Genomic DNA, 24,511 nt, shown 5'->3' with positions numbered 1-24,511 from the left:
TATTTATTCTGAAATATGTTTCTAACTATTCTCTAATATAAATTATTTCATGTTATTGATGTATAACACATAGAGGAAACTGTACAAACCAAAAGACTCAAATCAGTGGATTATCATGAAGTTAAGACACCATGTAATCACCACCCAAATAAATCGTTTTTAGTGGGAAAGAACCCACATCCAATTACAGAAGAATATTCTTTTTGTTCTCTAAGGCATCAATTCTCTACATCTGGAAACTGTATGTTCCTTGAGCTACCTAAACTGATGCCCATTATTAGTTACCAGAATGCCAGGTAGAACATCAAAAGAAAAATAATCCAACTCCTAGCAATCCTTATGAATTATAAATGGTTTTCCAATGATGGAAATTTTTACATAATTAACATTTAAGTGTTTCCGATTGAATGTTTTTTTTATAAAAACGAGTGTATTTATGACAGTGTACATGTTTCCTTTCTTTTAAAGATTTTATTTATTTATTTGACAGAGATCACAGTAGGCAGAGAGGCAGGCAGAGAGAGGGGAAGGGAAGGAAGCAGGCCCCTGCCGAGCAGAGAGCCTGATTCGGGACTCGATTCCAGGACCCTGAGATCATGACCTGAGCCGAAGGCAGCGGCTTAACCCACTGAGCCACCCAGGCGCCCCCATGTTTCCTTTCTTTTGGAAACTACTATTATGGGTTTACTTGGCTACATCAACTGTTCTTGACTCCAGTTTGCATAGGTTAAAGATAAATGTAGATGAAAGGCCCTACATTATGAGTGATGCAGCTTTATAAATGTTGCCAAAATGATGGTAAGAGCTGCACAGTTCAATTCTTATTTTTTAGATGATTACTTTTTAAATAGCTAAGAAACTGAGACCATCTGACTGATGTATATAGCAGACTAAGGGGAGCCCTGGAGGGCCTGTGTGGGCACAAACCAATTAAGTTGAGCACTCAGTGAAATTGCTTTCTCAGCCAGGATGGAGAATGATTGATCACAAGTCAAATCGTACATGTGTCAGGCTGAAAAAGTTTACAGGTAAATTTGGCCCAAGGCCATTGCCACTTCATTTCTCCGGCTGAAACACTACAAGTGGTTAAGTGAGTGAGGGAAAGCCACTTAATTCTTTGTACAGCGAGACCCTCCAGCTGGGTCTTGCGTTGGTTTCCACTTAAGGTACGGAGGTAAGAAAGACCAACTTCTGGTGTTCATATGCATGACTGAGGTTGGGAAGTCTGCCTGATCAAGTTGTTCTCAACCCCATTGGACTTGAGAAATTGCTGGGGAGTTCGAAACAACAAAAAAGACCCAGATACTCAGGACACACCCAAGATCAAACACTCCAAATTTTAGGGATGTAGAGCTCAGGCATCAAAGCCGTTTAATCGGGTAATTCTACTGGCAGCTGTGGTTGACAGCGCTAGGCAGATTCGAATGGGTAAAAGCCTCTTCCCTTTGAAAGAAGGGTCCTGAGACCAAACTTGTAGAAGGGACTGTCCCCGCAGCCTGGGGGAATTTCAGCTCGCAGGTCTGGAGGTCAGCGGCAAGGGATGGCGCTCAGGTGCCGCAGCACCGCTTAGAAATAGACATTCTCGCGCACGTCTCCTTGGAGTCACCCTGCATGAGCCAGACATTGAGGCTCAAACCCATGAACCGGGAGAGAACGGGATCACCAACCTCCCGATCCTTCTAGGAACCGACATCTGCGCGCGCCGAGACCGAAAACCGAAAGAGCATGTGCGAAGGATGAGCCCGGGGGAGGTACAGGACCGGACTGAAGCTGGACCCTGAGGCGCATGCGCAGTCGCGAAGGCGGCGCTTCCGGCCGGCGGAGGCGGGGCCTGGGTTCCGCTGGGGGGCGGGACCCAGCCCGCGACCCCGACCCCGACCCAGGTCGCGACCCCCACGCGGGCCCACCGGTATGGCCCGGCACGTGTTCCTGACGGGGCCCCCAGGTAACCCCGCCCAGGTGTTCGCTTCCGGGGGACCGCGGGGGTAGGCCCGGGGGGTGCGCGGGGGGCGCGCGGGGTGGGGGTGACCCGTGCTCTAGGGGAGGCGCAGCGGGCTGCAGGGCTCTGGCTGCGGCCGCTGAAGCTCCCGACCGAAATTACAGGCTCATGAGCGGAAGCCTGCGTGCCGCTTCCCTGAAAGCGCGATTTTCAGTCGGGAAGATCGGATTAGAAACGAGGCGGGCGCTGGTTAAGAAGAAAGTTGCGGTTGGGTGGCGGGCGGCCTTCTCCGTGACGGTGTGGGAGAGCGGGCCGCGGCGGCAGGGTCGCCCCGTGGCACCCAACTTGCGGTGGGCGCCCGCGGTGTTTCAGGCCGCCTGCCGCGCCGGCACTGACAGGACAAGGCCCGTCTCTGTCGGTATCGCCGGTGCGCGCTGCAGGTGCTGGGGTCCGGACCCCACTCAGGGAGGGAAGCGCCGGGGTTCCGCTGAAGGGTAGTGAAACCCAAGAGGAGACCTGCCCCCTCCCAGGCTCCTGCAGGGGCGAGGCTGCAGGGTGAGAAGCCCGTCTCAGATCCTGTGTCCGTGCCAGGCCCTCCTGATGCCAGTCTTTGGCAAAGCCCTCAACCCTGCGGGGCTGCGAGTGGATGGCATCGTGTTCCCGCAGAGGAGCCTGGAGGAGGAGGTCATTCCGGGCCTGGAATTGTCTTTCACGTGATTTTAATGGTTACGTTTTGCCTTAAGCAGGAAAGGCCACACTTAATAATATCGTAGACTTTGGAATTTTATTGTTACAAGCGGAGGGGAAGCCGTGAGGAGTGCGGTGGTGGTTGGAAGAATGGCTGACATCCAAAGGACTCCCTGACCTGGCACAGGACTGTCTTTCGACTTATCTGTCGGTCCTTTATTTGAAACTGGGAATGGCATTTGCTCAGCAGGCTGGCCCCAAGACACCTACGTGTTTCATAACAAAAGTGATCTGTTACTGTGTTAGCACCTGCCCTGGGTCCTGCAAGTGACTGGGGACAGAGGTTGGCCAGGTCAACATTGGCTCTTCCTGTTTCCTTTTTTATAAAAGCCTCGTGTGCACACAGTTGAAAGACTCAAGTAATTCCACAGTATAGCTCTCCTGAGCCTGTGTTAAAACCTGGTCACCCTCTCCATCTTCCTAGTGCAGTTATTTTGTAATCTTTATTAGCCCAGTACATGTAAAAGCTAATCCCAGAAAAGCCAAGTGGAGAGTAATCTGTAGTTTTCTTTTCCTTTTATGTACAACTTTTTTTCCCCTTTGGAGTTACTGACAGGGTTTTTTTTGTTTGTTTTTGGTTTTGTTTTGTTTTTTTAAGATTTTTATTTATTTATTTGACAGATCCAAGTAGGCAGAGAGGCAGGCAGAGAGAGAGAGGAGGAAGCAGGATCCCCGCTGAGCAGAGATAATGCAGTTATTTCCCATAGGGTCATGGGGTCACTTTCCAAATTAAACTTCCTGCAGTTGAATCTTTATCTCACGGTCACTCTTCTGAGAGAACTAGAACAAAAAGGGTTCTAGAGCTGTCCGACCTGCTCATCTTGACTCTGTGGTGTGTGGAGCTGTCATTTTGGGGTTTCCTTCAGCATCGGTTACCTCTTAGTGTAGACAGTGCGAGGGTAGCGGCTGAATGGATGGAGATGAAAAATTAACTGAAAGAAGATTCTAGAGCTTAGGAGGAAGGGTCTTGAGCCAGTGCCTCCTGTTACTTCCCCGTGTCCTAGCCAATATGCAGGACACACAGAGCCCCCTTTATTACAGTGGCTCTGTGTTACCATCTTCAAAATGCAACAACTTTCTTTTTTTTTTACATTTAGAGTAAAACCCACTTAATATAAGACAAAAAAAAAAGTTTGACAGAAGAACGTGACAATCACATGGAATTGCTATGTACAGAAATAAGTGCTGTGACCCTTCCCAATTCCTTCTCGACATTTCCTTGTGTAGATACATATACTTCCTTTTTTTTTTTAAGCTTAGTGGAATACCACTGTATATGCCTGCTGTGTCTTAACCTGCTCTTTCTCCATCTCTCCACATATTGTGGTCTACTTTCTGTGCTGATACATCAGGTAAACAGTATTCCCTTTAATGGCTGCTTGGCTTTCCTGCGTGTTTTATGCACGTAGTACCATAATTTAACACTCCCTTACTGATCAGCATATAGATTGCTTTCTGTATCTTGCCATTACAGTGAATACTGACGTAAATACCTTTTCATATATCTTCATGCTGCGGTCAAATTTTTGTGGAGGGAATTCACAACGATACAATTGCTGTGTGCTGTGGAAGACATATTGAAGCTGCCGTTCAGAAAAGTACAAGCTTACATACCCACCAGTGCCACTGGCCAGCATTAACCAGGTTCTTCAGGGACTTTCTGAAGGCGGCAGTTACTGGGGGACGGAGCTGGGATGAAAAACCTACACCATTCTCTTCCAACCCCAGGGAGCATGTGGCTGGGTTGCTGTTCATGTTCCAGAAGGCCAGCCACCATTGTTTGCTGGTGTGAAGTTGAGAGGAGAGATTTATTAAAGAACAGATTATCGTTTATCTCAAGGAAGCTTAAAAGGGTCCTTCAGGAACCCTGATGACTGTGTCGGCAGCTGTAGAAATAACATGATTTACATCTTTGTGGTGTCTCGAAATAGTCTCTTGCAGACTTGCCAGAGGTTTCCCCTTTTTCCGTGTTGGGTCATCATGATGCCATTGCCTTCAGTGTGTATGCAACAAGGCTCATAGAAACGAAGCCATGGGGACACTCCAAGGCTCCTATTAACGTGCATGATCCTTACTAGTTGTGTAAGCCTGGATAAGTTACCTAGCCTCTCTGGGCCTCATCTATAATCCAGGAACAAGAATGGTGACTGCCTGAGAGGGGGAGTTGTGAGGATTTAACCAAGGAAATGCTGTGGAGTGTGCTAGAGAACAGTCTCTGGCTCCACAGGGACGGGTTACTTTGTCAGCTCACACCTATTGGTGCTTGTGAACACATAGCAAGAGCTGGTCAGAGTAGTTAACAGGCTAGGTGGGTGAGGGGGTGAAGGTGCAGAAGCTGTAATTTGGGGAAGGGTGGGGGGGGCAGGCCAGGGGAATGCTTAGGGACGCTGGCGGAGGTCAAAGATGGGGTTGCCAACCTGCTAGGATTGCTCTTGTGAGAAAGTTTAAAACTGCTGTTTCTTGTGGTGTTTGTGGTATTTAAGAGACACTTTTTTGGGAGACAGAGTAATTTAAGTCCAGGAAGGAGTATAGGGATTTTCCCACAATTAAATATTGGTCCAGGGGCGCCTGGGTGGCTCAGTGGATTAAAGCCTCTGCCTTCAGCTCAGGTCATGATCTCAAGGTCCTGGGACTGAGCCCCGCAACAGGCTCTCTGCTCGGCAGGGAGCCTGCTTCCCTTTTTCTCTCTCTGCCTGCCTCTCTGCCTACTTGTGAGCTCTGCCTGTCATATAAATAAAAATAAAATCTTTCGGGTGCCTGGGTGGTTCAGTAGGTTAAGCCACTGCCTTCAGCTCAGGTCATGACTCAGGGTCCTGGGATCCACATCCGGCTCTCTGCTCAGCAGGGAGCCTGCTTCCCTTCCTCTCTCTGCCTGCCTCTCTGCCTACTTGTGATCTCTGCCTGTGACATAAATAAATAAAGTCTTTATTTATTTATTTTTTCATTTATTTATTTTCAGCATAACAGTATCATTATTTTTTTCACCACACCCAGTGCTCCATGCAATCTGTGCCCTCTATAATACCCACCACCTGGTACCCCGACCTCCCACCGCCCCCCGCCACTTCAGACCCCTCAGATTGTTTTTCAGAGTCCATAGTCTCTCATGATTCTCCTCCCCTTCCAATTTACCCCAACCCCCTTCTCTCTAACTCCCCATGTCCTCCATGCTTTTTGTTATGCTCCACAAATAAGTGAAACCATATGATAATTGACTCTCTCTGCTTGACTTAATTCACTCAGCATAATCTCTTCCAGTCCCATCCATGTTGATACAAAAGTTGGGTATTCGTCCTTTCTGATGGAGGCATAATACTCCATAGTGTATATGGACCACATCTTCCTTATCCATTCATCCGTTGAAGGGCATCTTGGTTCTTTCCATAGTTTGGCGACCGTGGCCATTGCTGCTATAAACATTGGGGTACAGATGGCCCTTCTTTTCACTACATCTGTATCTTTGGAATAAATACCCAGGAGTGCAATGGCAGGGTCATAGGGAAGTTCTATTTTTAATATCTTGAGGAATCTCCACACTGTTCTCCAAAGAGGCTGCACCAACTTGCATTCCCACCAACAGTGTAAGAGGGTTGCCCTTTCTCCACATCCTCTCCAACACGTGTTGTTTCCTGTCTTGCTAATTTTGACCATTCTCACTGGTATAAGGTGATATCTCAATGTAGTTTTAACTTGAATCTCCCTGATGGCTAGTGATGATGAACATTTTTTCATGTGTGTTGGAGAAGTGTCTGTCCATATCTTCTGCCCTTTGTTGATATGATTATCTGTTTCGTGTGTGTTGAGTTTGAGGAGTTCATTGTAGATCCTGGATCTCAACCTTTTATCTGTAATGTCATTTGCAAATATCTTCTCCCATTCCGTGGGTTGCCTCTTTGTTTTCTTGACTGTTTCCTTTGCTATGCAGAAGCTTTTGATTTTGATGAAGTCCCAAAAGTTCATCTTTGCTTTTGTTTTCTTTGCCTTTGGAGACATATCTTGAAAGAAGTTGCTGTGGCTGATATCGAAGAGATTACTGCCTATGTTCTCCTCTAGGATTCTGATGGATTCCTGTCTCATGTTGAGGTCTTTTATCCATTTTGAGTTTATCTTTGTGTACGGTATAAGAGAATGGTCGAGTTTCATTCTTCTATATATAGCTGCCCAGTTTTCCCAGCACCATTTATTGAAGAGACTGTCTTTTTTCCACTGTATATTTTTTCCTGTTTTGTCGAAGATTATTTGACCATAGAGTTGAGGGTCCATATCTGGGCTCTCCACTCTGTTCCACTGGTCTAGGTGTCTGTTTTTATGCCAGTACCATGCTGTGTTGGTGATCACAGCTTTGTAGTAAAGCTTGAAATCAGGTAACGTGATGCCCCCAGTTGTATTTTTGTTTTTCAACATTTCCTTAGCGATTCGGGGTCTCTTCTGATTCCATACAAATTTTTGGATTATTTGCTCCAGCTCTTTGAAGAATACCGGTGGAATTTTGATCGGAATAGCATTAAAAGTATAGATTGCTCTAGGCAGTATAGACATTTTAGCAATGTTTATTCTTCCAATCCAAGAGCATGGAATGGTCTTCCATCTTTTTGTGTCTTCTTCAGTTTCTTTCATGAGTGTTCTGTAGTTCCTTGAGTATATATAGATCCTTTACCTCTTTGGTTAGGTTTATTCCCAGGTATCTTATGGTTCTTGGTGGTATAGTAAATGGAATCGATTCTCTAATTTCCCTTTCTGTATTTTCATTGTTAGTGTATAAGAAAGCCACTGATTTCTGTACATTGACTTTGTATCCTGCCACGTTGTTGAATTGCTGTATGAGTTCTAGTAGTTTGGGGGTGGAGTCTTTTGGGTTTTCCATATAAAGAATCATTTCATCTGGAAAGAGAGAGAGTTTGACTTCTTCATTACCAATTTGGATACCTTTTATTTCCCTTTGTTGTCTGATTGCTGTTGCTAGGACTTCTAATACTATGTTGAACAAGAGTGGTGAGAGTGGGCATCCTTTTCGTGTTCTGATCTCAACGGGAAGGACGCAAACTTTTTCCCATATAGGATGATATTTGCTGTGGGTCTTTCATAGATAGATTTGATGAAGTTCAGGGATGTTCCCTCTATCCCTATACTTTGAAGCGTTTTAATCAGGAACGGATGCTGGATTTTGTCAAATTCTTTTTCTGCATCAATTGAGAGGACCATGTGGTTCTTCTCTCTTCTCTTATTAATTTTTTCTATCACATTGATTGATTTGCGAATGTTGAACCATCCTTGTAGCCCAGGGATGAATCCCACCTGGTCATGGTGGATAATCTTTTTAATGTGCTGTTGGATCCTGTTTGCTAGGATCTTGTTGAGAATCTTAGCATCCATATTCATCAGTGATAATGGTCTGAAATTCTCCTTTTTGGTAGGGTCTTTGCCTGGTGTGGGGATCAGGGTAATGCTGGCTTCGTAGAAAGAGTCAGGAAGATTTCCTTCTGCTTCAATTTTTTTGAAAAAGCTTCAGGGAATCCCTGAAGGGGAGGAGAAAGAAAGAAGTCTAGAAGATATAGTGGAACAAGTTCTTCATGAAAATTTTCCAAATCTCGTGAATGGAACCAGCGTTTATGTACTAGAGGCCGAAAGTTTCCCCCCAAGATTACAGATTCTCGAAAGTCCTCGAGACACCTAATAGTAAGAATGAAGAATTATAATTGTAGGCAGAGCCTCTTGAAAGCAGCTAGGACAAATAAGATCCTTACGTACGGAGGAAAGCCCATCAGAATAATGTCAGACCTGTCCACAGAGACCTGGCAAGCCAGAAGGGGCTGGCAAGATATATTCAGTGCACTGAATGAGAAGAACATGCAACCAAGAATACTTTATCCAGCAAGACTGACATTCAAAATGGATGGAGAGATAAAGAGTTTCCAGGACCGGCAAGGCTGAAAAGACTATGCAACCACCAAGCCAATACTGCAGGAAATATTAAGGGGGCTTCTTTGAAGGAGGAAAAAGCCCAAGAATAGCATTGAACAGAAATATAGAGACAATCTACAGAAAGAAAGACTTCAAAGGTAACACGATGTCAATAAAAACGTATCTATCAATAATCACTCTCAATGTGAATGGCCTAAATGCACCCATAAAATGGCACAGGGTTGCAGACTGGATAAAACACAGGACCCATCCATATGTTGTCTACAAGAGACCCATTTTGAACCTAAAGATACACCCAGACTGAAAGTGAAGGGATGGAGAAGCATCTTTCATGCCAATGGGCCTCAAAAGAAGGCTGGGGTAGTGATTCTCATATCAGACAAATTAGATTTTAAACTAAAGACTGTAGTCAGAGATACAGAAGGACACTACATCATTCTTAAAGGGACTTTCTACCAAGATGATCTAACAATTGTAAATATCTATGCCCCCAATATGGGAGCAGCCAATTACATAAGAAAACTGTTAATCAAGATAAAGAGTCATATTGATATGAATACACTAATCGTTGGAGATCTTAACACGCCTCTCTCAGAAATAGATCATCGAAGCAGAAAATCAATAAAGAAACAAGAGCATTGAATGACACATTGGACCAGATGGACCTCATAGATATATACAGAACATTCCACCCTAAAACAACAGAATACTCATTCTTCTCAAGTGCACATAGAACTTTCTCCAGAATAGACCACATACTGGGTCACAAATCAGGACTCAACTGATACCAAAAGACAGATTATTCCCTGCACATTCTCAGATCACAATGCTTTGAAACTGGAGCTCAATCACAAGGAAAAGTTCCGAAGGAACTCAAACACCTGGAAGTTAAAGACCACCTTGCTTAAGAATGCTTGGATCAACCAGGAGATCAAGGAAGAACTGAAACAATTCATGGAAACCAATGACAATGAAGACACTTCGATCCAAAACCTATGGGATACAGCAAAGGCGGTCCTAAGGGGTAAATACATAGCCATCCAAACCTCCCTCAAAAAAATTGAAAAATCCAGAACACAGCAGCTGTCTCTACACCTTAAAGAACTGGAGAATCAACAACAAATCAAACCAACTCCACACATAAGAAGGGAAATAATCAAGATTAGAGCTGAGATGGATGAGGTAGAAACCAGAGATACGGTATCAATGAAACTAGAAGCTGGTTTTTTGAAAGAATCAATAAGATCGATAAACCATTGGCGACACTAATCCAAAAGAAAAGAGAGAAAGCTCAAATACATAAAATTATGAATGAAAAGGGAGAGATCACAACGAACACCAAGGAAGTAGAAACAATCATCAGAAGTTATTATCAACAGTTATATGCCAATAAGCTAAGCAACCTAGATGAAATGGATGCATTCCTGGAAAATTATAAACTCCCAAAATTGAATCAGGAAGAAATTGACAACCTGAATAGACCAATATCTAGTAAGGAGATTGAAGTGGTGATCAAAAACCTCCCAAAAAACAAGAGCCCAGGACCTGAGGGATTCCCCGGAGAATTCTACCAAACTTTCAAAGAAGAAATAACACCTATTCTCCTAAATAAAGTCTATAAAAAAATAAAATAAAATAAAATCTTTCAAAATAAATAAATAAATAAATATAGGTCCAGAGTGTTCCGAAGGTTGAAATGCCAACTTAAGGTGCCCAGCATTTGACCCAAATATGACCAGGTTACCTCCTCGTGAAAGAGTGTGGCCACCCACGGAGGCAAGTAAACCTAGTTCTAGAAGCTTGTCTCAGAGGATGCAAATTGCACCTATCACCACAGAGCTACTCAGTTGGTCCTGGTATTGTATATGTGGCAAAATTAATGGTGTCTCGGAGGAATTTTAAAATCAGACTTTAAGATCCCATTCATATTTTTATTATGCTTGAAATTAAAAAGTTTTAACACCCTGGAACAATCAGAATTGAAGTGCAGTTAGTACTCCTAAAACTCAGGTGCAGCCCCTTTCACTCCCCGCCAGGAAGGCTCTCAGAGTCAGTGTGTGCTGTGTGTCCTCTGGCAAAGGAGTGGTTCCTAATGGGCTTTTGTTTTCTTTTCTTTTTCTTTCTTTTTTTTTTTTTTTAGGAGTTGGAAAAACAACGCTGATCCAGAAAGCCAGTGAGGTGTTAAAATCCTCGGGTGTGCCTGTCGATGGATTTTACACAGAAGAAGTCAGACAGGGAGGGAAAAGAATAGGATTCGATGTTGTCACGTTATCTGGTCTGCGGGGAGTTTTGTCCAGAATTGGGTATTGATATTTCCGTTCTGTGGTGTTTTATTCCCCCTGGGTACAAGATTAAGCCAAATGATCCCTTCTATCTAGAAGAATCTGGGGCCTTTACAGATTTCTCAGAGAGAGAAAACAGAGATTGAAACCATCACATGAAAAACAAAGTATAAAAATAGCATATGTCACTTAAAACTCATTCCACCAAGTAATAAGTGTTTAGCATTTTGTAATTCATAGTCCTGTTTCCTGTGTGCCTTTTTTCTGTGGCGCAGCCCCCCTGCAGCTTCAGGGTTGTCCCCCAAGGTCCCTGCCAGGCCTGGTGGTGGCGGTGGTAGTACGCACTCGAGTTGGTAGCCCTGATGTCAGGCATCAGGTTACATGGCATCAGGTTAGCTTTGCATACCTGGGTGATTTTTAAGGGTGATTTAGCCTACGTGGAGGGCCAGAGGCTCACTGGAGTAGCTACAAACCAGAAATCAGTATGGGGGTCTTTCAGCAGAGAATGCCCTGTCTTTTCATTCAGGTCAGAGCCTCCACCTGGAAAACGTGAATGCCGGGTTGGGCAGTACGTGGTGGATCTGACTTCGTTTGAGCACTTGGCACTTCCGGTCTTGAGGAATGTAAGTATGTGATTTCTGCCTCTTGAGCCCATCTCTTCTTAGTGCATTGGGGGAATTGCTCGCCCTGGGAACAGAGTAGTTTTGCTCCAAAGGAGTGGCCAGTTTTGCATTTGACAATTGGAAGGTTTTCAAGTGATTGAGCCTTATAAAGGATGTATGCACCATAATTTGATGTCACTCTGAACTAAACAGAAATTCCTTCTCACACGTATTCAGCGCATGGAAATATTTTATTCTGGGAGGGCTCTGATGCTCAGCTACCAAGACTCCAAAAGTTAAATCTTTCCTCTGCTTTCCTCTCTTTTATATCTTAACCCTGTTTTCACAGCACAACAAATAAACATTTAGGAAGGGAAATGTCATTATATAAATATAATGGTAAGCACCAACTGACTATGGGTTTACCTCCTGATAAAGCCATCATAAGTTGAAAGTCTGGTAAGTGGAAAACACATGTAATACACCTAACCTACACACCATTACCCCTCAGCCCAGCTGACCTTCAGCGTGCTCAGAACACTGTATGGTTGGGCAAGATCATCTGACACAAAGTGTATTTGATAATAAAGTGTTGAGGATCTTATGCAGTGTACTGAACGCTGTACTGAAAGGGAAACACGTAATGGCTGTGTGGGTGCAGAATGGTTATTAGTGTATTGGTTGTTTACCTCCATGATCTCGTGGCTGCCTCAGACCTGGGACTCCAGCTCCTGCCCAGCATTGTGAGAGATCATCCTGCATGCTGCCCCTAGTCCAGGAAAAGGTCAAAATTAAAAATCTGACCTACGATTTTTATGGAATCTGTATTGCTTTCACACCGTCGTAAAATTGAAAAATCATCAGTTGAACCATTGTAAGTCACGGACCATCTGTGATATATCGTATATCACTGTATTACCTGTTGTTGTTTCTTTTTTAACAGCTTACTGAGGTATAATTCACACCTCACCCATTTGAAATACACAGTTCAACTTTTTCTAGTATATTCACAGGAATGTGCAATCATTTGTCACAAGCTAATTTTAGAACATCTCTGTCCTTGCAGAAGGAAGCCCCATACATACTTCATTCTTCTATCCCTCCCCGCACTTGGCAACCACTACTCTACCTTCTTTGCCTGTCAGTTTGCCCATTCTGGGCATTTCCTGAAAAGGGAATCCTATAAAGTGGGATCTTTTGTAACTAGCTTATTTCACTTGGCACAATGTTTTCAAGGTTTATCCACACTTCAGTACGTATCATTCTTTTTCATGGTTGAATAATATTCCTTTGACTGGATATACCACATTTGTTGATCTGCTGATCAGCTGATGGACATTTGGATTGTTTCTGCTTTTTGGTTATTGTGAATAATGCTGCTCTGAACGTTTCTGTGCAAGTTTTTGGGTAGACGTCTGTTTTCATTTCTCTTGGGTTATACCTAGGAGTAGAGAGATGCTAGGTCATAATGGGAGTTCTGCATGAATCTTTTTGAGGAATCACCAGACTATTTTCCAGACCAGCTGCATATTTCCACCAGCAGTGGATGAGGATTCCAGTTTCTTCATATCTTTGCCAGCGCCAGTTACGGTCTTTCTATTTTCATCCATTCAAGGAGGTGTGAAGCACTGTATGATTTCGATTTTAATTTCCCTGATGACTAGTGATGTTGAGTGTCTTTTTATGTCCTTATTGGGCATCTGTATATCTTCTCTGGAGAAATGTTTATTTCTTTGCTTTGCCCATTTTTAAATTGGCTTATTTGTGTTTTTATTACTGGGTTATGAAATGTCTCCATAAGATCTGGATACCAGTCTGTAATTAGATACATTACTTGCTAGTATATTCTTCTGTTCTGTAGACGTGGTCACTTTCTTCATGGTGTCCTTGAAGGTTTTTTTTTTTTTTTTTGAGAAATCCAGCTTACCTGTTTTTCTTTTGTTGTTTATGCTTTTTGGTATTGTATCAAAGAAGACTTTGCTGACCTAATTTCATAAAGATCAACTCCTGTGTGTTCTTCTAGGAGTTTTATGGTTTTACTGTTACATATAGGTCTGTAGCCTAAAGTAATTTTTGTGTGTGCTGTTAGATATGAATCCAGATTCCTTCTTTCACAGATAAATATCCAGTTCTTTCAACACCGTTTGTTGAAGACTCTTCTCTTCCCATATAATTTCCTTGGGACTGCTCTTGAAGTCATTTGACCATAAAATACAAACATAATTTGGATTCTGAATTCTGTTCCATTTATCCTTATGTCAGTTCCATCTGTTCTTAGGTCAGTACCTCACTGTCTTTATTACCAAAATTAGGATTTTGATAGGGACTATATTGGGGAATATTGCCAGTATTAAGTTTTTTGCAGAATATTGCAGTATGAAGTCTTTTGACCCATGAATACAAGATGTTTCTCCATGTACCTAGATCATCATCATATTTTTTTTAAAGATTTATTTAAGAAAGAGAATGTCCACGTGTGAGTGCAGAGGAAGAGGGAGAGAATCCAAGCAGACTCCCTGCTGAGTGCAGAGCACGGTGTGGGCTCAGTCTCAGGACCCTGAGATCATGCCCTGAGCTGAAATCAAGAGTTGGACACTTAAGTGACTAAGCCATCAAGGCGCTCCTACCTAGATCTTCTTTAATTCTTCTTTTTTTCTTTTTAAGATTTATTTATTTTAGAGAGAGAGCACGCACAAGTGGAAGGGGCAAAGGGAGAGGAAGAGAAACTGAGAGTCAGAGACTTAACTCACTGCACCACCTGGGCACCCCTTCTTTAAATTTTTTTCAACAATATTATTTTATAGTTTCTAGTCTCTAAGTTTTACACTTTTTTTTTTTTAATTTATACCTTAGCATTTTATACTTTTTGACACTATTGTAAATGGAATTGTTTCCTTTATTTCACTTTGGAATTTCTCATTACGAATGTATGGAAGCACAAGTGGTTTTTATTTGATGATCTTGTATCCTGTAACCTTGCTAACTTTGTTAATTTGTTCTAAGAGTTTTCAGTGAATCCTTTAGGGTTTTCTGTGTACAAAATTGTATCATCTACAAATGGATATAGTTTTACTTTCTTCCTTTCGACTTTGGATCCCTTTTATTTCATTTTCTTGCCTAATTGCCTCGGTTAGAACTTTTAGTTCAGTGTTGAATAGGAATGGTAAGAGTGGACATCCTCATCTTGTTCCTTATTGTAGGGAGAAAGCATTCAGTCTTGTACCATATGACATTGGCTGTGAGTTTACAATAACCATTACCAGGTTGAGGAAGTTCCTTTTGTTCCTAGTTTGTTGAGTGTTTTACAATGAGGAGTTGTTGGATTTCGTGAAATCCTTTTCCTGCATCTATAGCGGAGATTATGTGAGTGTTATCTTTCATCATATTAATGTAGTGTATTAATGTTAATTGATTTTTGGATGTTAAACCAACCTTGGTTTTTGGACTAAATCCCTCTTGGTCACGATGTGTGATTATTTTTATATGTTGATGGATTCAAAAGGATCATATGCAGATCCTTTTATGTATGTATTGCTGGATTTTATAAAAATAAAAAATTGTTTGCAAGTATTTTGTTGAAGATTTCCACGGCTGTATTCCTAAGGGACATAGTCTGTAGCTTGCTTGTGCTATCTTTGTCTGATTTTTGGTAGCAGGGTAATATTGGTCTCAAAATAAGTTGGGAAGTGTCCCATCCTCTTTTGATTTTTGGAAGTTTGTGATATATTGGCATTTATTTTTTCTTTGTCTTTGCTTTTCTTTGTTTGATTTACCAGTGAAGCCCTGTGGCCTGGGCTTTTCTTCACAAAAAGCTTTTTAGTTATGAATTTAATCTCTTTGCTTGTATAGGTCTGCTAATTTTTTATTTTTGGTTGTGACACTTGTGGTAACCTCTCTTTTAGTAATTTGTCTGTTTCATTTATCTCATCTGTTGGCATACAGTTCTTCATATATTCCCCTATAATCCTTCTTATTGTGGAGGTGAGTGGTGTTTTCCCTTCTTTTGTGTCTTATCTTGGTGATTTAAGTTCTCCCCCCTGCCTTTTTTTAAGCCAGAAGAAGGGAGAAGAAAATAGGAAAAAGTTTGTCAATTTAGTCAATCTTTTCAAAGAACCACCTTTTGCATTTGGATTATAAATATGTAATTTTTTATGTTCATTCATCAAATATTTATCAAATCCTAGATATGTAGTTGTAAACAAAACAAACATGTTTTCTCCTCTCTCGAGACCCTCGGTCGAGGGGGAAATGTAGGTATTAAGCAAGTAAGTATACGTCATAAGCGCTGTGAAGTGTATGTCATAAGCACCCACTGGGGTGCTGTGAGAGGTGCTGAAAGCTGACTTTAGATCAGATGGCTGGGAAGGAGCTCTGGGGAGGTGGTGTGTAGCTGAAATGGGAGGATGAGAGGGCACCATCGCTTCAGAGAGTCAGTACTGGGTGTGTGTGTGTTGGGGGGAGTGGGGGTGGATTCTGTGGACAACATTATAGATGAGGGGAACAGATAAACTGTGGCCCCAGGGTCCTGGGGCAGAAGGTGAGGAAGGAGGTGTGGCTGGTAGGGTGGGTGGGGCACGTGGTCCCGGTCTCCTGGACTGTATTAAGTACTCTGAGTGCCTTTAATCTGTGATAGATGTACTACTTGGATTAATTTTTGTAGAAATCCAGTGGTGACAACCTATCTCACAAGGCAGGTCTAAACCTTCCAGAGAATCTGTTCCACCAGTAGGAAGGTCCAGGGTTTTTCTCATGGCCTGGTGGGCCTGGTGTGGTCTGGCCCGCTAACCTCTGGCCGCCTGTCACCATTCCCCAGTCTTGCTAGCTCAGACGCATTCCCCACAACATTGCAGAGCTGGTGCCGCACCAGCTGTTGGCTCGCGGCCCTGGCAGTTTTCTTTGGTCGGTGTACTGTTATCTTAGCCTCTCTGTTCTTCTTTGACATTTGGGGCTGAGCGGAATGGTGTTGTTGAGGGCTTTGGTAGTTGCTTGGGGCTGCCGGAAATTTAACCACAGCCCGCGGAGGGCAGTTGCTGACTTCAGACGGCCGGCAGGGTCTTGCGCTCTGTTCTTTGCGGGCTGCTGCTCACCAGAGCCCACCTCCTCCCTTGCTTCCTCCCGATTGCCTGCTACTCCCACCTCTTGCCTCTTGGAATGTTCCTCCATCCCGTGCTGGGTCTGTTGTGGCCATTGTTTTGGTGTGAGCAGTCAGCACATGATGTTTTTCTCTCTGGTTTTTTCCCATCAAATGCTTACCTTTCTACTTAAATGTTCAAAGGGCAAGTAAAATACTTTAAATGAAACTCCAGGTGAAGACTCTGGCTTTGGGCCCTGGATCAATACAAAGAATTGATTTTTACTCACTTGGCTCAGAACAGACGGAATCCTGGCGGAGCAGTGCGTACATACATGCGTGCTGTCTGTCTGCGAAATTATGCAAGAAGTCATACATTGACTAGAATAGAGCTTAACTCTCTTTTTTAATTAAAAGATAGAGGAAAGCAGAACTTCCCCCAATTTCTTACACTTTGGATACCAAACCCAGACACACCCATATTTTAGGACGAGTTCCCAGGCTGCAGGTTCTTACCTAGTCCAGGTCACAGACTTTTTTTTCTCTTCCCTGAAGAACAAATCTTTCTCCCACCTCTTACTGGAATGAAGAGAGGAAAAGGAATTAGTGTTTTGCCTTTAGAGAGAAAAAATGGTGAAGTAGCTACACAACGAAAACAGAGGAATATGAAGAGACAGTTGTAATTACTGACAAGTAAACAGAAAGCTCCAGCAACCACATCTAGGCAGAGGAGAACCTTGGTGCAGGTAGCATGTTAGGGTCTCCTGCCCAGGATGTCTGAAAACGCTCTCTAACTTTAAGTTCAGAAATATATATTAAGTGCCTCCTATGTGTAAGGTATTTCACCGTGGATGAAAAACATTGTGAGTCGTAAGATGGAAAGGAGCTAATCCTTGGGTCAAACAGGGCCAGCAGGGGTGTGGGCCTGTGGTGAGCTAGGTCAGAGCCTGCGGGGCTGGAGCCCAGAAGGGGCTGGAGGCCAGGGCAGGGCTAGAGGAGGAGTTGCAGTAAGGTTCTTAGAAAGTCCTTTCCTAGGGTTGACTGCAGTGGACTTTTTTCATTCTACTGGTGACGACTTTCCTAATTATTTGACAACGTTTTTATTGTTTTTCTGAGTATCGACACTCTCTACTCCAGGTAGCGAATTTGTAAAAAAATATGAATAAAAATAAAGAAGAAAATAAGAAAAACTCATAATCTTATCACTGGGTTAACCGCTGTTAGTGTGTTTGTTTCTTCCCTCTTTCTGCTTTATTCCATCAATCCAAAATGGGGACAAATACTGCATCTGGTTTTATAGATTTGGCTTTTCCTGTTAATACGATCCAGTGACATGGGAATGGCCTACGAGGGGATGATCATCACAACTGTGATAATGTAGTGATTGCACAGTGTTTCCTGGCATGGGTTTTACGCTCTGACTTGGTGGTGGGTGTTTATCACCATCACAAGGACCCTCGTAGCGAACCCCCTTTGCACAGCCAGCCTTTCTCCCCAGTGGTGGAGCTTTCCCCGGGGGATGATCTGAGAGTGAGGCCCTAGGTGAAGGGCTGACCTGGGGTATTGCTGGGTGCTGTTGAGGTGCTTCTGTGACTAGTCGGCCAGGTGAGGGCGTGTTCCTCTCCCTGCACTGTGGCCAGCAGGAGCCCTATACCCTATACCCATCTTCTGTAGGGAAACCGGCTTCTTCGCTTTGACTCCTGCTTTTAAGTTGCTAATGAGGTTAAATGTTTTTTAGCTTGAGTATTTTTTTAATCTAATTATTTTTGTTTATCCCTTTTCCCATTTTTTCCCCTTTTGGCTTAAAAAGATCTTTTATAAGGCAAATGACCTTTTTGTACTTATTGATTGCAATTTTCTCAGTTTGTCCCTTTGGTGATTTCCGTCCGTCCTTCCTTCCTTCCTTCCAAACTTCCTTCTATCCTTCTTTCCTCTTAACATTGACGCAGTCTCTATATTCCGCGTTAACACAGAATTTCGTTCTTCTTCTATAGTACTGTAGTACCTTTTTTTCCTTTTAACATGTTTTTAATCCATCTGGATTTATTTTGACTATAATATACAATGAGACTATGAGTTGATTTCTTTCCAAATACTTAGCAAGTTTGCCAAAGCCATTTGTTAAATAACCCATTTCTCATTGGTTTGTTATGCTTTATTAATTATAATAAGAAATATGTGGATGTATAATGTTCTAGGGTTGTCTGTTCTCGCCCATTTGCCCATTTGAGTCTCACGTCAGTACCATGCCATGTTAATTGCCATGTTATCTTCTATTTTAAAAGTTGTCTTACCCATTCTTGTTTGTTTTTCCACACTGTAGTGGTATTGGGGGTAACAGTGCTAGGGGTAGGGACAGTAGTGCAGGTTGTCAACATTGATCCAGTGCGAACTGTGCTATAGGCACCGGTGTACTTAGTCCTCAGAGTGATTCTAGCACTCTCTTCCTGGTTTACAGAGGAGGAAACTGAGCTATAGACTAGAGGTTAAATTGCCCAAAGGCCCACGGCCTATAAGTGGCAGAGCTGGCATGAAATGTAGAATCAAGACTCTATTATCCACCACAGAAGTCTTACATGGAGTGATTGGAACCATATAAAATTATAGTTATTTAGATTCAAGGAGCATCTTAATTTTTCAGCTCATAGTCTTCATAGCCAAAAACGCGATTATCTCTGCTTTTCCACTTCTTTCTTTCTTTCTTTCTTTTTTAATTATTTTTTTGGCAGGGTTATTTATAGGTCTCTTCTACTTTCTGATGCTCCTGTAATTAGGATTATTTTTCCAGTTTTTTAGTGACCAGGGCTGGCAGGGTAACACTGTCCTTTTTCCTAATGGTCTTTTTGACAATGACACTGACTGCTTTATTAGAATTTGTTGCAGTATGGGATTAAAGGTTTTGTTGGCACCCCACCTCATGTATCTCCTACTCACACAAAAAGATAACAATAGATTGTAATTTTTTAAGAACAAAAAGTGTCTACTCCAAGCTGTCTTTTCTAGACTCACCCATGTCATTTTTAATTAAGATCCATGAAAAGAATAGGCAGCTGGAACCAGGACGTCTGATGAAAATCAACATAGTAGCACCTCTTTTTGATCAAAATAAGGCTTTTGGTGTATATTTGTTTTCAAGAGCAGGATCTGCTTTTGATTCTGAAATGAGATTCTGCTTCAGATCTTTGAAACTTCATTTGAAGGTGAGAGGATTCCTGGCTGGGGAAAGTTCATCTGTTACCACTTGACCTGGAATTGCTATTTTGTATTTCGGGCCACTAGGCTTGAGAGAGAATTTGGAAAAATCAATTTCTAGTCAGGATACATTCTTGAAAGGTTGACAGGAGCCCAAGCATTGCTTTTGAATTTCCTTCATCGTTAGCAAATGTGACATTTTTTTTCTTTGTTCCTCCTCACTTCCTATTTCTGGACCTCACGATCATATATATGCACTGAAAGATCGGCCAGGGAAACAAAAAGCTGTCTGGTGCAAACATATGAATTAATTTAGAGATTGTCAGTGGAAACATTTCTGCAGTGAATCAGAAGAGAAAAATGAATGGAGAGTTCTGTGTAGGGTTGATGCTGCCCTTTATCGTGTAGGATTTCTGGGTCTGCAACCTTGTCAGGAGCTTCCAGGTGAAATGCAAAACTAGCCCCCAATTTCTTGGGAGGGCGGAGGGAGACCAGAAAGAGGCAGGCCACTCCAGGCTGGGAGGTGGCAGTTGTACTAAGCAGCAGGAACTCACGTGTTGGATACAGCAAGACGGATGGGGCCACCTCCTGCCTGCCAAATCTTAAGTCTGTATGGAGAGAGACCTTAACTGGTTTTATTTTTTGTTTAAAGATTTTTTTATTTATTTGACAGACAGAGATCACAAGTAGGCAGAGAAGCAGGCAGAGAGAGAGGAGGAAGCAGGCTCCATGCTTGATCCCAGGACCCTGGGATCTCGACCCGAGCTGAAGGCAGAGACTTTAACCCCCTGAGCCACCTAGGCACCCTGCCTTAACTGGTTTTATTCATGTAGGCCATGTCATTGTTCTCAGCACCACGTCATTATCTTGAGGCTGTGTCCTGGGAGCAGTCTCTGGGGATGAGAAGGGCAAGTGGAACCCACACACCAAGGGGTGGGGGGGCAGTGAGAAGCCTCTGATTGCCAGGGTCCAGCTCTTGGAGCAGCTGGTGGTCCGTCTTCTCAGTGACCTTTTCAGGAGTCCCCCTCATTGCCCTGGCAGGTCTGATGCTCTGTTACTTCTCCCTGCTGGCCTGTGGTTCTGTGATTTAGAGGCTGAGCCGGCCTCTGCCTTGGGTTCTTTACCTTCCTGCCATTTTCACAGCCCACTCCCCGGAGGCCTCGCGGAGGCATGTGCTCTGTGAGTGGGACTGGGGTAGAATCTGTGTCAGCTGCTCCTTCCTCCCCGTTACGCTTCTGCTCTGTCCCATTTCCCTCACGTGCCACTGGCTGCCTCTCCCCGGACATGGCAGTCCGGGCCCTGCTCCTTCGGAAGCAAACTTACACGTCCGTGATGAGCTGGTGGTTTTTTCAAACCTTACACCGAGAAAATGTGTATGGGTTGTTCTTTTTTTGTATTGATTCTAATTTTTTGAACTTTATTTGGATACACTTTGACTCTTAGAGAAAATAACAGGAATAAGAATAATGCCAGACCACCCATATACGTGTTACCCAGAATCACCTGTTTTTACTGTTTGCCCTGTTGTTTGTCTATCCTCTCTCTGCGCGTGCACGTGTGTGTCTGTTCGTAACAACATACCAGTTTAAAGAGGGAACCATTTGAGTATATTGCAGTCACTGGGGTTTTATTCAGTATATTTTTCAGTATATTTATATATATACTGAATGTTTATATTCAGTTATTTATAAACATAAGTGTATATATTAAACATATGCATTTATATAAAATAAAAGTATATTGTAAGTAAAATATATTCAGTATAAAGTTCAGTATATTTTTCCAAAGAATAAGCATATGCTCTTATGTAATTGGTACAGTTCTCAGCCTCAGTACATTTTTACACCAAGAAAATACTATTGGGGGCACCTGGGTGGCTCAGTCAGTTAAGCGTCTGCCTTCGGCTCAGGTCATGATCCCAAGGTCCTGGGATTGAGTCCCATGGCTGGGTCCCTGCTCAGTGGGGAGTCTGCTTCTCCCTCTGTCGCTGCTCTCTCTCTCAAATAAATAAATACAATCTTAAAAAAAAAAAAAAAGAAAGAAATACTAATAATCTTCCATTCCCAAGCCTGTTTTGTCAATTGACTGGATGATGTCCCTTGTAGCAGGTTCAGGGTCAAGTGTTGGGTGTAGCTGCCATATCTCCACAGCCTTCTTAAATCTGGAACATTTCCTTAGTTATCCTTTGTCCTTTCTGACCTTGACATCTTTGAGGAATACAGTTCTACTCTAATGGGACTTTCCTTTTGGGAGCTTTTCTGCTTGTTTGCGGTAACTTCAGTCAGAATGCCACATAAGCCGTGACGCACATTTCTCGGTCGTCTCATCCAGAGGCACTCGATGTTTGCTGATGTTTGTTTTGATTACCTGAGTGAAGAATTGTCATGTCCCCACTGTGCATTTACTCTTCTTTCCTTTGAAATTCATAAGCAATGAGTAGGGAGACACTTTAAGACCATGGACATCCTTGTCATGAAAATTCTCCTGGTTCTCCTTCTTTTTTAGCTTTCTTAGATTATCTGAAAGTAATACTTTTCATGGAGGCTTTATCTGGAAAGCCAGTTTAACTATTGCCTTTTGGAATACTTCCTGGAACAGGGTGAGTGGTAGCTAAGAGTAGGATTGCTGTGCGTCGGAAAGGCAAACCACAAGAGCCGTAATGGTTGATTTTTCCTCATCAGAGCTGTGCCTGTTTACTTCTCTCCGGCCTCCTTGTTAGTGAGACAAGAAGTCATCACTGTTTTCCTGTAGCTAAAACATTCAACCTTCTCTCTTCTGAGCAGTATGTAATAAAAGGATATCAGACCTCAAAAATAACTTGAATGAAAAGTTTAGGGGTGCCTGACTGGCTCAGTGGGTTAAAGCCTCTGCCTTTGGCTCGGGTCATGATCTCAAGGTCCTAGGATTGAGCCCCACATCAGGCTGTCCACTCGGCGGGGAGCCTGCTTCTCTCTCTCTCTCTGCCTCCCTCTCTGCCTACTTGTGATCTCCGTCAAATAAATAAAAAAATCTTCAAGAAAAAAAAAAGTTTAAATACTGAGTGAGATTTTTACTAAGTAAGAGGAATTATTATAAGCGCAGCTACTGTTAACACCGCTAGCCGATAAGGAAGTGGCAGGAGTGAGCACCTCTGGAGGTGCCTGGTCCCGTCTCGCTGTGTGTAAAGGAGGGAGGCCTGCTCCTGTGGTGGGGTTGTGGGGGGGAAGTCACATCTGCCTACTAAAGCAGGCCGTGCTCTATCCTGGATAAAATGATGTCGATGACGTGAATTGTTCTGCTACCCCAACTATGTCATCCTTTTTGAGAAATTAAAAGTAATGTGGTTCCTCCAGAAACAGATGAGGGTGTTTATGGCTCTGCCTCCATAGCCCCTAGAAACTGAAGTGCTCCTGCTTCTCATTGGAGAGAAAAGTCCTTACGGGACTTACTGTCCTGTAATGAATTCCTTCATTTCTTTCTTTTAGCATCTTGGATCCTTTCCTTCCCTTTCTTTCCTTCCTTGGCCTGACAATGCACAGGTGGTATCGCACGTGGGGATGGAAGGGAGCTCTGGCATCAGGTGATCTTGGCTTTGACTCTGAGCTCTCACTTGGGGGCTCAGTGACTTTGTCTGAATCCACTGTGCTCCTCCTCTGTAAACCAGGCAGATAGCTGCGGGGTGGAGTTATTAGGACTGAAAGCAACATTGTTAGTAAAGCGTGTGTGTGTCCCGGGCGGCTAGGGGTGTGGATAGGGACAGGTGTACTTATCTCTCTCAAGAAGGTGAGCAAGGTGATGGGTAGGAGAACCTCAGGAGGAGCCTCACATTAGCAGTTTGCCACAAAGCTCCCCAGGGGCCAGAGCAAGCCGTAGGTCTGTCATGGAGACCCACAAGCTCAGATGTCCAGGCTGGTCCCAAGGTGCTGGGATCACAAGGGGTAGTGGGTTCTCCATGCACAGGGCTGACTGTCAGCCAGCAGATGCTGTTTCAGTCCTGGGATAGTTCTCGTAGCTTACAAGATAGCATCAGTGCCGTCTGATGCTCTACGATTGGGTGCTCACGTGGGTGAGCTCTAGGGAGGCCAGTTAGGACATCCCGGTGGAGCCTCAGCCCAGTCTGCTTGGCCCTGGGGTGGGAATCTCTGGCATTTGAGTGGGCACCGCTCCCACCCAGAGCATGCCCAAGGGGAGAAGGGCTGGGCTGCAGGGCGTGGCAGGCCGTCTAGACAGCTCACCCTGGCTACCAGCTGGTACCTTCATCCCTAGGGACACGAGATCCACATGCCACCAGACTGCTAAGGGGATCTGAAACTTTAGGCTTGGAATAAGCACACGGAGAGGTCTAATTGGAGCCCTTCACTTTTAGTTCCTAACTTCAGATGTTGAGCAGTTGTGGGCTTGGCGGCAGCCGCTGTCCCCACCATGTGCTTTCCTGGCCTCCCACAACCTGTGGGTTTGCGGGGAAGGACCCTAGTTCTGCTGCCAGACTTCTGGCGGATGCTCCGCAGTTGTTTCCCATGACTTTTGATACCTGTTGTCCTAGACAGGCCAGCTCAGAAGCTGGTCCTTGTGTCTGATACTTAAAAAAAAAAAAAAAAAAAAACCTAAGACCACCAGAAATATTTATTAAGTAAATAATTCACAATAAGGCAAAAGCCACTTTAGTTAGCTTTTCCTTGGATCAGTATTTTGGTTAAATGAAATTGCCTCCGTTCAGTATTTCCGTTAAATGAATTGACCACTTTGGTTAAATGAAATTACTTTTTCTTTCGTGTTC

The 24,511-nt window shown here is 43.5% G+C and overlaps 1 protein-coding gene across 2 annotated transcripts in view; it reads left to right on the top strand.

The window, feature by feature from the left end:
* The first annotated feature begins 1,790 nt into the window (after positions 1–1,790).
* NTPCR (nucleoside-triphosphatase, cancer-related) overlaps positions 1,791–24,511 on the top strand; it is a 38,939-nt gene continuing 16,218 nt past the window's right edge. For both annotated transcript variants that reach the window (XR_009352714.1, XM_059170440.1), the window contains exons 1-3: positions 1,791–1,945; positions 10,749–10,911; positions 11,417–11,513. Coding sequence is in view for 1 of the 2 variants with exons in the window: in XM_059170440.1 (XP_059026423.1) it covers positions 1,912–1,945; positions 10,749–10,911; positions 11,417–11,513 (294 nt within the window). In the remaining variant the exon portion in view is untranslated. The remainder of the gene's footprint in view (positions 1,946–10,748; positions 10,912–11,416; positions 11,514–24,511) is intronic.

Source organism: Mustela lutreola, chromosome 4, assembly GCF_030435805.1.
Source record: "Mustela lutreola isolate mMusLut2 chromosome 4, mMusLut2.pri, whole genome shotgun sequence".
In the NCBI taxonomy this organism is placed as follows: Eukaryota; Metazoa; Chordata; class Mammalia; order Carnivora; family Mustelidae; genus Mustela; species Mustela lutreola.
This window is presented reverse-complemented; position numbering and strand designations above follow the sequence as displayed.